Here is a 13,425-nt window from a genome sequence, read left to right as displayed (position 1 = left end):
TTCCATTGCTGAGTGGCTGTTACCTTTAGGATTTTTTCCTGATGTCCAAATTTTATTTCCTTGTAATTTAAACCTTTCTTATCCTGATTTCTGCAATAGTTCAGATAATTCTGTCCCAACTTCTACATGCCAGCCATTGGATTACTTGAGGACATCTGTCATATGTCCACACAGTCTTCTCTAAGAAGAACATGCCTAGTACCTCCAGCCATTCCTTGTAAATTTTTCCTTCCAGGTCCTTTATCATCTTGGTTACTCTCCTTTGAGTATGTTCCAGTTTCTCAGTGCCCTTCCTAAAATGCACTGCCCAGAACTGGGCACAGTAGCCTATGTATGGTCTGATTAATGGAAAATAGAGAAGAACAATGACTTACTTGATCTTGATACTATACTGCAAATAGATGGTGTGAAGGTCTAATTCTATCTCCGGGCTGCAGTGATAGGCTAAGATTTAAAATCCATTTACCTTGGTGCTAAATCTCCATCTAGATGGGCTCCAGAGCTGGTTACCTGTATGAAAAGAAAAATCTTGCATTCCAGGCTAAACAGTGGGGAAAGTGTAACTTGTAGCTTGGCTCTAAAAAAAATGGTTTAGCTTGTTGTTTTGGTTCTCTCAGAAGCAGACAGAAGTTATTTGGTAAGATTTACAAAACAGTATATTATCTGTAGAATGACATGAGAGGGTACTAAAATGTTCTAGCAAATCTGTAGAAATGATCATAATCTCTAATAATCATTGAAAACATAGGGAACAATTATCACTATTATATTTGCTTATAGTTCTAAATCAACAAAAAATGTCTTTGGATTAAGTTCTGTAATTTGGAATTTTTAAAAGTATAAACTGCATAGTCTGTGTACGCTGGAGAGAAAGATATCAGAGAAGAATATCTCTGGAAGAGATATAGGAAGAGAGCTGTGTTAGTCTATGGTGGCAGAAAATTAGGAGACTGATAGTACCGTTTCCCACTAACAAATTTTATTAAAAGACATAAGCTTTTGTGAGCTGCAGTTACTTCATCAGATGCATAGAGTGGCTAGAATGATACAGGATTTAAATTATGGTGAGGTGGATGGAGAAGGAAGGGAAGAGGAAGAGATGTTGGTTGTGCAGATGTAGGTTACATAGGGAGTATGAGGAAATTACAATGTTGTATTTGCCATTATTGATACGCAGTAACTTTCTGTAGCACAGGTTTGCATATAGTATAGTTTTTAGATGAAGACAGACATCTGGTTAAAAGTTTTTTTTTTCTTGGAAATCAAAAGAATTAATACACGTGTGCTTTTAAAAATATGTCTGGTGAATCACAATTGTATGCAGTCATTGCTTTTTTGGTGTTTTTAATTTTTTGTCCTCCAGAAAGTTCTCTTTGCTCTCTGTGCTCTGAATGCCTTGACAACCACTGTTTGTTTAGTAGCTGCTGCCCTACGTTACCTGCAGATATTTGCAACAAGAAGATCCTGCATAGTAAGTGAGTGCAAGGCACAATTTCATTTTTAAAAAGTAGATGTAGAAGGAAGTCAATCTTCCATATCTTCTGTTCATGCTGTACGAGTGTTTTACAGAACATTATCTTGTTAGGAAGAACCTCAAGTTTATACAGAGGAAGTTGAAGAAGACGGTCATGCTTCTGATCCTGATGATTTTGTGCCACCAGCCCCACCTCCATCATATTTTGATACATTCTATTCTTCCACACCACGAGGGAATCACAGGTAAAGTAACAAAAACAAATTTGCTCTTGATATTCTGAGACTGACAACTGATTTAACCAACCCTTCTTATTAGATCTGCCTCTAAAGCAGTGTTTCTCCACTTTGGCAATTTCAAGATCTGTGGACTTCAATTTCTAGAATTCCCCAGCCAGCCATGCTGGCTGAGGAATTCCAGGAGTTAAAGTCCACCTTTCTTAAAGTTGCCAAAGTGGAGAAACACTGCTCTAAAGTGTGGCTCCTTCCCTCTCCCCTAATAATAAAGATTAAATGGTATTACTGTTGTTCCAGACTGACAACTGGGTGTAATTTAATGATTTTCATCAAAAAGATTTGTGGTGTTGAGTCTGGGTAATATAAATATGGTACTTTGTTGAGGCATGATATAGTCTGTCTAGAAACTGAGTTCAATTATGTAGCTTGCATGTTCATTTGCAAACCTTTCTAAAAACCCCAGAACATGTTACCTGAATTTTAAATAATTTTTTTGGTTGTATTTCAAATAGTTTAAAATAAATGTGTGATAATTGCTTTCAGTAGGCACTGAAATAATGATTACAATTCTAAATAAAACTATAAAATATACTGTATATACTGTTTTATATAATACTATAAATTCAGTTTTTGCAGGGAAGGGAATGGTGCATAGGTAAAATAATATATTTTCATTACGTTTTCCAAACTAGATGAACTAGGTTATAAAATAACAGATGCTGCATTTTTCTTCTTGTACACGTTCAAGGTTTATAATGAGATAGCTGTTCAAGGTGACATATTTGCAAACTTTGCTTGAACTGTTCCCGAAGAAATGGTGAGCGTTATTGAGCTAAAACAACCTTTGTTAGATGGCGAGTAAATGTTCCATGTTAAGCATCTTAAATATCAGAATTGTGTGTGTGTGTGTGTGCGTGTATTGTATAGTAATATATTGGAAAATTGTTCTGTGAAATTCCCCTGTACAAGGGCCTCTAATTCTGATCTTTGATTGTTCTAGTAAATTGTCAGAGTTTTTATTCTGTTATGTGGCTTAGCATGTAAAAAAGTTCTTAAAGGAGAAGAAAGGGAAGGCTTCCTTTGCCACTAACATAAGAGTATATAAATGATTTCCATCCTCCAGCAGAGTGAACACTGTTAGTTCCCCTCTCATTGCAACTTCCCATTTATGTCTTTCCTTTGTGCTTTAGAGGATTAATAGTAGATTTGGGGAATAAGCAGGTAGAGGTGCTGCTGAAGGAGGAAAAGAAGAGAAAGTCCCAGTTGTAGAACCTAAATCCATTGCTATCACATTACATATAATCCATAGAGATAAGATGGATGTTCTGAAGGTGTAATGTCCTGGTAAATTTTTGTGGGAGAAGGAAATAAAAAGAATGCAATGTTGGGATTTAACCACGTGTTTTGATAGTTAGTTAGGCTAGGGACTCTTATTCACAGCAGCATTGCATTTTGTGATTCCTTGGGGCCCAAGCTGCTAATAAAATACTTTAGTGTAAAAATCTGCTGCCTGCATTTTCAGCTCCTATTCTGCCTCATCAACGATGCAAAATAGGTGTCTTGTCCTCAAGAAAAGTGGGGGGAAGGAGGGGATGGGGTAAAATGCTGCTGGTCTCTGGCAACAGAAGACCCCTGGGCTTCCTGCTGTCAGCTCTCTGATCCCACAGAGCTCTCACTGTCAGGGAGAGTGGGCAGGAAAGAGCTGTTCTCCCCTGCTTCTCCCCCACCTTCTCCTGCAACACAGAGAGAGAAGGGAGGAAGTGAGTGGGGCTGGAGAACTGGCAGCAAAGGAACCATGGCGGTAGAAGTGGGGGGGGGAGAAAAGTGGGTCTTCGTAGGTGAGTTCTCCCAGGGCCAGAAAGACCCACTTTCCCCATGGTTTACTATGCCTGAAGAGCTGCTTGCCCTCTTTCCTTCCCCATGGGGGAAGGGAAGTGGAGTAGAAGCATCTTTTTAATTGCCATATCCACAGTTAAACTGTGCACCTCCCTGCAGGTTAGGCATTGTGGCAACTACTGAAATAAGGGGGCATATTTCACACACGTCCAAGACTTTTGGAGATCTGTCAAAAAGTGTGCTACCAGCCCTGCAGACCTGGGCTTGGTAGGCAGATGTATCCTGGGGTGTGGCAGTTAAAGAGCCACTGCCCCCCCACACTTCAGTTCTGTGATCCCATGGAACACCTTCATGAGCTAGAAGAACTGGTGTGATGGAATGTGAGGGTGACCTTGGAAGATGGGGGCGGAGGCGGAAAGAGATGCCGCCTAGGAAACAATCAGATAAAAGAGAAAGGAGTCCACAACAGATTAAAGGCCAGAAAAAGAAACTTAGAAAGGACCCACCCTAACTACTCAGGTGGTAAACAGGGAGGGCAGGAGATTTGTACTTTCAGACTTGCAAGATTCTGTTAACATAGCCTTACAATAAAGTACAATTAGCTCATCTAATCACATTTCCTGTCTGGTTTACCTGGGAGGGCTGACAGCTGGGGTCTAAAGAGGCAGTTCCTTCCACAGCACACTTCTCTGGCTGTCCCTCTAACTCCTGGCAGCCTTGGAATCTGCTGCCAGATTTGGCAGGTTGGCAAAAGAAGTCAGGGAGATGGCCGTTTGGCACAGTAGGGGAGCCCTGATTCTTTTGCAGTCAATAGGTGAATGGCCCTGAAAATCAGCGATTAGTAACTGAGGCTCATGTCTTTAACCTTAAGAAGCCAGTTCGAGTGAACCAGGTCCCTGCCTCTAACCTTACTTCAATATGAGGTGCAGTAGACTTTCCAAACTCCAAGGTTCATGTCAGCAAAAGGTGAAAGACACCAGTTTAAAACTGGAACAAGAAAAGAGAGTGCCTGCTGCCGTCACAATGAGTTGGTAGCAACTTGAAAATGATGACTTCCATTTATGTATTTCTGAAACCATATACAAGGCATCTTCTGGCCATAATTAGTAGTCCATATGGAAGAGCCCTAAAGTAGTTTAGCTATACATAATAATTTGCAATACCTTTTCTCTAACTTCTAAAGAAGTCTTAGGGCTTCTTTGTAGAGCCATCATTTTCTTGTGCCATGTTAGTTCTTAGAAAAGTGAACATAAGTCTGTACAGGTAGTCCTTGCTTACCGACCACAATTGGGACTGGCAATTATGTCACTAAGTGGTGTGGTCGCTAAGCAAAAAATTACATGACTGCACCAGACTTATGACATCACTTCCGCTTCCATCATTAAGCAAATCACCATGGTTGTTGAGCAAGACGTTATATAATTGTGACTTGTGATTTCACCTCACGTTCTCCATTAATTCTGCTTTTTGGAAGCCAGTTGCAAGGCTCATAATAGCAATCACGTGACCGTGGGGATACTGCAATGGCTGTACATGCAAGAATTGGTTACAAAGCTGTTTTTCCCCCCCAACCTTTGTAACTTCAAACAGTTGCTAAACAAAGCAGTCAGTAAGTGACAACTATCTGGAAACATAAAACAAAGCTCGCTAATTCAGACCAGGCATCCTGTTTTCCTAGTGAACATGTATGTGCTTGCTGGAAACAGTGTATTTCTTGACTACTTATTCCTTTACTGTTGATGGTTGACCCTAAAAGGCAGAAACTGTCCATCACTTCAGTATCTTTATTGTCAGTTCTAAGGCTGGTGTTGTACCAGTTGTCATTAGTTTAGTCTCTCTTATACAGTGGGGCAAAAAAGTATTTAGTCAGCCACCAATTGTGCAAGTTCTCCCACTTAAAAAGATGAGAGAGGCCTGTAATTTTCATCATAGGTATACCTCAACTATGAGAGACAAAATGGGGGGAAAAATCCAGAAAATCACAGTGTCTGATTTTTAAAGAATTTATTTGCAAATCATGGTGGAAAATAAGTATTTGGTCAATATCAAAAGTTCATCTCAATACTTTGTTATATATCCTTTGTTGGCAATGACAGAGGTCAAATGTTTTCTGTAAGTCTTCACAAGGTTTTCACACACTGTTGCTGGTATTTTGGCCCATTCCTCCATGCAGATCTCCTCTAGAGCAGTGATGTTTTGGCGCTGTCGCTGGGCAACACGGACTTTCAACTCCCTCCAAAGGTTTTCCATGGGGTTGAGATCTGGAGACTGGTAGGCCACTCCAGGACCTTGAAATGCTTCTTACGAAGCCACTCCTTTGTTGCCCGGGCGGTGTGTTTGGGATCATTGTCATGCTGAAAGACCCAGCCACGTTTCATCTTCAGTGCCCTTGCTGATGGAAGGAGGTGTTCACTCAAAATCTCACGATACATGGCCCCATTCATTCTTTCCTTTACACGGATCAGTCGCCCTGGTCCCTTTGCAGAAAAACAGCCCCAAAGCATGATCTTTCCACCCCCATGCTTCACAGTAGGTATGGTGTTCTTTGGATGCAACTCAGCATTCTCTCTCCTCCAAACACGACGAGTTGAGTTTAGACCAAAACTTTCTACTTTGGTTTCATCTGACCATATGACATTCTCCCAATCCTCTTCTGGATCATCCAAATGCTCTCTAGCAAACTTCAGACGGGCCCGGACATGTACTGGCTTAAGCAGGGGGACACATCTGGCACTGCAGGATTTGAGTCCCTGGCAGCATAGTGTGTTACTGATGGTAGCCTTTGTTACTTTGGTCCCAGCTCTCTGCAGGTCATTCACTAGGTCCCCCCGTGTGGTTCTGGGATTTTTGCTCACCATTCTTGTGATCATTTTGACCCCATGGGGTGAGATCTTGTGTGGAGCCCCAGATCAAGGGAGATTATCAGTGGTCTTGTATGTCTTCCATTTTCTAATTATTGGTCCCACAGTTGATTTCTTCACACCAAGCTGCTTGCCTATTGCAGTTTCAGTCTTCCCAGCCTGGTGCAGGTCTACAATTTTGTTTCTGATGTCTTTCGACAGCTCTTTGGTCTTGGCCATAGTGGAGTTTGGAGTGTGACTGTTTGAGGTTGTGGACAGATGTCTTTTATACTGATAACAAGGTCAAACAGGTGCCATTACTACAGGTAACGAGTGGAGGACAGAGGAGCCTCTTAAAGAAGTAGTTACAGGTCTGTGAGAGCCAGACATCTTGCTTGTTTGTAGGTGACCAAATACTTATTTTCCACCATGATTTGCAAATAAATTCTTTAAAAATCAGACAATGTGATTTTCTGGATTTTTTTTCTCATTTTGTCTCTCATAGTTGAGGTATACCTATGATGAAAATTACAGGCCTCTCTCATCTTTGGGAGAACTTGCACAATTGGTAGCTGACTAAATACTTGTTTGCCCCACTGTATTTAATTTTAGTTCCATTTTTTTTTTCACTGTGCTCCTTCACTTTTATTGCTAGTGCTTACGGTGCTTTGCATTTTTGGCTATCAGGGTATTGATAGAGAAGATAAATTAAAAAATAATTCTCCTTAACTTCTTTTATGATACTTTGGACTCTGCTATTGCTCTGTATTTCCCTTTCTGATTTTTTCAAAATTCTTTTTGCTATCTTTTATTCTCTGCTTGCCTCACTGTTCTCCTCATTTAAATAACACTTCCATGTTTTATAATTTGTCTTTCTGTTTTTAATAGCTTCTTATTACTATAGGCAGGCTGGTATTCTTTTGGACAAATAGTAGTTCCGAATTTGTACTGCTTTATTTTGACTTAGTTTCTATTACTGGAATGTTGAATAACCCTTGATTGTTCTGAAAAGTCACCTGACTTTTCTTTCCAACTTTTCTGATTGTTTTTTCTTAGCAGTGTCTCTTTAGAAGATAAATTACTATGTTGAAATTCCTAGATAATTTCTCCCATTCAGTTGTTAGACAGATAGTCCGCTTTTTCCCCAGTCTGAGGTGGCTAACGTGGGCATTGGTCTTTATTTTACCCCCACAAAAACAACCCCGTGGAGCAGGTTGGACTGAGAAAGAGTGGCTGTTCCAAAGTCACCCAGTAAATTTCTGTAGCTCAGGATAAAATTTGAATCTGTGTTTACCCAGTCAGAGTTACAAACTCCTTAATCACTATAGGTAGTCCTTGAGTTACAATCATTTGTTCAGTGGCCATTCGAAGTTACGATGGTGCTGAAAAAATGGACTTATGACTGGTCACCGAAGTTACGGCTGTTGCAATGCTCCTGCAGTCACATGATTGCCATTTTCAACCTTCCCTGCCAGCTTCCCACAAGCAAAGTCAATGGGGAAGCCAGCAGGGGAAGTTGCAAGTCACTTGGGTAAGACTCCTCCACCCACCCTGGTACCGCACCCTCTTTCCCCCCTTTGCACACATGCACTAGCACCCTCCTTCCCCCTTCACTTGCTCACATGCCCCTTGCCCCCTTCATGTTGCACTGTGGCTCTGGGGCTTTGCAGGAGGAAGGAAAAAGCCTCATAAATGGCCAGCAGCTTCCAACATGAGCTGCAGAGCATGCACTGGAAGCGCCCCTGGAGAGTTTTTCAGCACCCTTGGAGAGTCTTTCAGCATCCCTGGAGTGCTGCTTCAGTGCTGGAAGCACTCCTGGAGAGTCCTTGAGCAAGGGAAAGAGGGCACTGTGCATGTGTGCAAGTGAGCGAAGGGCAAGGAGGGTGCTAGGGTGTGCCAGGGAGGGAAGGAGGGCACTGGTGCATGCGAGGGAAAGAGGGAAGGAGGGCATGATGCTTGCGTGCAAGCAAGTGAAGGAGGGCACTGGTGCATGTGAGTGAGGGAAGGAGGGAAAGAAGACGCTGGTGTGTGTGAGGGAGGGAAGGAGAGCACAGTACATGGGAGCGAGGGAAGGAGGGTGTGGTGCATGCATGCAAGCGAGCAAAGGGGGAAAGAGGGTGTTAGTGCCTGCAACCGAGTGACAGAAGGAAGGAAAGCACTCATGCAAGCAAGGGAAGAAGGAAGCAGCGTGCTGGTGTGTGCAGTGCATGGAAGCAAGGGAAGGAGGGTGCCATGCGAGTGAGCGAAGGGGGAAGAACTGCGCAGTTCTGGGGCTGTTTGATGCCCTGCAAGGCAGGGTGCAGGGCAGCCAAAAGGGCAAAGATGGGGGGAGATAGGTGGGTGGGGGGAGTTGGAGGCAGTCCCTTACTGAGGCTCAAGGCTGGGAAGGACCAAGCCCAAAAGGCTTGGATTGGGGTGGGTCCTTGGCTAATGACCAGTGGATTTCGCTTAACGACGACAATGGGGAGTTCCCGGATTGCCTTTGCTAAGTGATGCGGTCATGTGATGTCTTGCTTTATGACTGCATCGCTTAGCAATGGAAATTCTGGTCCCAATCATGGTTGTAAGTTGAGGACTACCTGTACACCGCTCTGGCTCCCTAATTGCATGCTAGCTCTCTACATTTATGTAGTAAAATTTGATAACACTGATAATTACTTTTTATTGGTTCAATGCATACATGACAGTACTTCCCCCACCTTTTTGATATGCAGCACCAGCAACCTGATTCTGATGCTGCCCATCCCTTTTGTACAGGCAGTTGATCTCCAAATAAAGTTTGCTAGCACCTTATTTTTCCAAACCAGCCCTCTGACACCACCATCCTGTCTATAGATTCAGGTCCCTCAGCTCCATCTATTTCACTTGTCCTGTATGTGGACAGATAGCTTCTCAGAAGAAGCTTCTTTGAATGTCATGGATTTCAACTTCTTTTCTAGGTTCTTAAATGGGCTTATAATACATTCTGTTAGAAGTGGCTTTTTGTAGCAAAGGACTGGAAACCGTACCATATTTTGGGCAGTTGTGCAGCTATAGGAGAAATATGCTGGAAACCCTAGCATATTTTTGCCAATCGAGCAACTCTAGCAAAAAATGACTTTATAGTACATTGGGCCCTGGAGGTGCAAGTTGCCTAATCCTATCTTAAATCTTTATCATTACAGGCAGAATCAATTGTCCTTAAAAACATTGTTCTTGTCAAGCACTGAAAGTAAACAAGCTTTATACAAACACTTTTATTTTTTTATATGCTGAGCATTTCACTGCTACCTGCAATTTCATTGTTGTAATGGTAATGAAAATGCTAATTACATAATTGTTAAGATTAACTGTTAAGATTTGCTTAAGAGCTTCAATGCAAAGAAAGAAGAGGAAAAACAAAATGTATTTTTCATTAGAGTTGAGGCTGCATAATTTTGTGATAAGTACAATTATATATTTGCCTGTGGATTTCATACTCCAAAAGCAATGCTGCTTTTTGCTCTAAGCAGTCATCTGGTTCAAGGTCTTTTGGACCTCTATGACATCACAGTAATTAAACCAATACTAGTCCTAGACCTTGTGGCATATGTGATTTGCCTTATAAATCCAAGGCCATGTAACTCATTTAGCATGAATAGCATGAGTCCACTATATATCAGAGGAGTCAGTAGCAGAAAGATGCAGACCGTGTGGAGTATAGAGGAGAGTTGAGCAAGGTGGTGGAGAGGCTGACCTTCAGAATGCCTGTTTGGAAATAAAACTTAGATTATTGTAGTGCTGGGCTTTTTCATCAGCTTTTATTCTAATGTGCTAATGATTGTGACAATGGTAGGGGTGGATAAAAATGTATTGTCTTCAGTTAGCTGAACACATGGGATAATTAGATAAGAAGCATTTAGATAAATCCCCTCACACATTCAGTGAATGTGCAGGAAAGATAAAGGGAAGATCATTGCTATCTATGTTGCCTCTGGATGATCACACATTTAACATTTGTGTAATGGATATCCTGTACCTCTACTTCTCTCCTATCCAATCAGGGATCCTAGTTTAGTGGGAAAGCCATAAACAATCACAAGTCCTTTTCTTACTAATTCTGAACACACAGAATCAGAGTTTACAATCCTTTAAAGGATTTGTCTTATTTCTTCCACCTTCAGAAGATGAATGGTAAACAGGAGTGTAATACCTATAGTTTTCTTCATCTCTCTGCTGGGAAAAAAAAAAGCAATTGTTGCATTACTGTCAACCAGTCTTTAATCATAGTTCTTTCAGAAAACAGCCATTCTAATTCTGTGCATAAACGTTCCCTACGTATCTTGATTTCTCTCTTTGCCTCTACCTGTATTCATAGACACTGCAGATCCAGAAGGGCCTCACAATCCTGATCTCTGGGCCAGGAATCTCAGCCCCCAGCTTCTCACCAAGGCCAGCAGTCAGCTCTTCTGCAGATTAGATGAACACAACAGGGTCTGCAAAAGTATCAGGGACTAGTTAGCCAAAGATTCCCTATCCTGAGCCAAGCACTAAAACTGAATTAAGATCACTTATACAAATGTTTGCAGAAGCAGATGTGTAATAATTATACTTGAACCTATCTAGCACAGAACTGTGCAGATATTTTTGTAACAGGTACAGTAATTTCGTTACTTCTGCTTGCTGATTTTTAGATGTAACACTATTGGTTTATTCTACCATTGGTTCAATTTAAGGATGAGTTTCATAAGCCTCTTTCACCAGGAGTAGTCATCTCTTTCCCTTGCACAGGACTGTCATCCTCTAATCAGCCTCCAGCTAGATCCAGAGAAGGTAGCTGGTGAGCAGCAAGGGGTAATGGGAGTCTTTTCTTTCTGGAAGCTGACCTCTTGCATGGCCCACCAAGAGAAAAAAAAATGGTTTAGAGCCAGATTCATTTTCCTAGTCCTGCTATAGAGAATAGGGGTGATGTCATTGCTGTACGTTAGTACCCAATAACCTATCTTCCTATGGCTTTTAGAAGAATGTCGATGATTCTCTTCCTAACTTTGTGTTATTTATTAGAAAGGAGTGGTGAGAGGAAAGGAGTGCCTAAAAGTTACAGTATGTTTTCTCTCAGAATATTACTTTGTATGTGTAATATTACTTTTTGAATCATATACTTCAGGACATGTTCCCCACCAGAATTTGCTGAACTTAAGTATCAGTTTTAATGTAAACATACTAAACTGAATATAAATTTGATGAATATTTTATGACTATTGCATTAGTACAAAATCTGATAGGGAGTTAGCTATGAAGTAGTAATTCTGCCATGGAAAAAATGATGATGATGATGATGATGATGATGATGATGATGATGATGATGATGATGATGGAGTCAGAGCTGGGTAGGAAGGATCCTTTTCGAGGATTATAGACTCTCCCTGATGGCCCATTACCAGGTAATAACCCTGTACAAATTGCTTAGAAATCAAAATATTTCTGATTGATGTATTTTTCTGATGCCCACACAATAATGTTTCTGACTTTGAGGATTCCTTTAATAGAAGTGTTGTTAAATATTTGGACTGTTAATACTTTAATTGGATTCCGTATTTTAAAAGTTCTAGGCCCTTCTTTTTTTTCCACAGAAAATAGTCCCCATTTAAATCCTTGTGAAGACTCTTAAAAGACTATTTTTTCCACCAAAGATTGAATTCCATTATGCTGGCTCTTGGAGCATATGCCATTAAAATATCAAGGGTGTTCTATAGTTGATGCAAACTATTTCTCCTAGGATGCTGGGTTCTGATGTCATTCCATTACCACACATTTATGGAGCCCGAATTAAAGGTGTTGAGGTTTTCTGCCCTCTTGATCCCCCACCTCCGTACGAAGCTGTGGTGAGCCAGATGAGACATGAGCAGGTATTGTCCATTGAATTCTTCCAGTTTAACATGCTTTCAGAGGAGATCAGGATAAATTGTCACATGCTTCAGATGGTTGAATGTGCCCTTTTTTGCCAGAGTAATGCCAAATATATTGGATTTCACATCAGTGGACACTGTTGAAACACATAGATATTTTATATTTGACCTAGGTTTTGGACTTTGTTGCTTTCCCACTCCTGCCTTCCCTACTTTTTGTACCAGCTAATGTTAAATATGAATTCTGTAGAACTTAAATTATTACACACTCTTTTTGCATTTTGGTTGGTCCTAATAAGCATATTAACCATCTGTGGATTTCAGAATCTGGGTGTTTAAAAATAATTCCTGAAAGATGATTCTCTTTTAAATATAACTGATGGTTATGTGAAGCTCAAACTGTAGGCTATATTTTTCTGCTCTGAGCATGTATTTATAACTCAGAAATGCAGTATTCTCAATTATGGGATGCTTGTTTTAACAGATAATTGTAATGTCAAATACGGTTTTGTTAAATCTTAGAACTAGATTCTTTCTGTCTTCTTTTAAGCCCTCATCAACATGCTGGAGGTTTTAAATATTTGTAAAGTATGGGAGAAAACAAACTTTCAAACCAAAATGCACTTAACTTTCCTTCTTTCTTCAAGTTCCTAAGGCCTTACTGCCTTGCAGTAAGGAACTCAGAAATTAATGGATCCTAAATGTTTTCAGAGGTCTCTGGTTTTTTTTCCTCCAGTTGGCTTGTCTGGTAATCCCATGTAAGCTCCAGCCACCCTATGGAATAGAAAAGTGACCAAAGCCATTGTACAGTTGTGCTCAAGTGCCCCCAGTCCCTACCAGTCAGATGAACTTCTTGGTATATCTTGCTGCTGAAGTAATGAAATGTAAATGGAGGAATCATTTATATGAGTGACTTTTAAAACTATTCTGTAGAAGTGACAAACTCAGAGTTCTTTTCTACCTCTGTTGGATCTCCACGTTGATGTCCAGAAATTCACCTTTCACCTTTAAAGAAATTAGTTATGTCTTCAACAGTTTGCTGTGACACATTTGCAAGACTGTTTGAAGGTAAAAACTGTGTGCATCTGGTATGACTTGGACTCTGGCTGGTGCAGCTAATTTAACAGACGTCCATAATATTGTCTTGTACAATTACCGTAGATGAGTTTTGT

General features: G+C 40.8%; 1 protein-coding gene across 1 annotated transcript in view; it reads left to right on the top strand.

Annotated features, from left to right (window-relative positions):
* ENTREP1 (endosomal transmembrane epsin interactor 1) overlaps positions 1-13,425 on the top strand; it is a 40,696-nt gene that overhangs the window by 13,466 nt on the left and 13,805 nt on the right. Inside the window, exons 5-7 of the mRNA XM_007438721.4 lie at positions 1,364-1,471; positions 1,586-1,719; positions 12,124-12,253. Coding sequence (XP_007438783.2) covers positions 1,364-1,471; positions 1,586-1,719; positions 12,124-12,253 — 372 coding nt within the window. The remainder of the gene's footprint in view (positions 1-1,363; positions 1,472-1,585; positions 1,720-12,123; positions 12,254-13,425) is intronic.

Source organism: Python bivittatus, unplaced genomic scaffold (genome assembly GCF_059951505.1).
Source record: "Python bivittatus isolate LINGU-HERP-01145 unplaced genomic scaffold, Pbiv_v1 ctg000850_np1212, whole genome shotgun sequence".
Classification (NCBI taxonomy): domain Eukaryota; kingdom Metazoa; phylum Chordata; class Lepidosauria; order Squamata; family Pythonidae; genus Python; species Python bivittatus.
The sequence above is the reverse complement of the archived record's forward strand: the minus strand, read 5'-3'. Positions and strand labels throughout refer to the sequence as shown.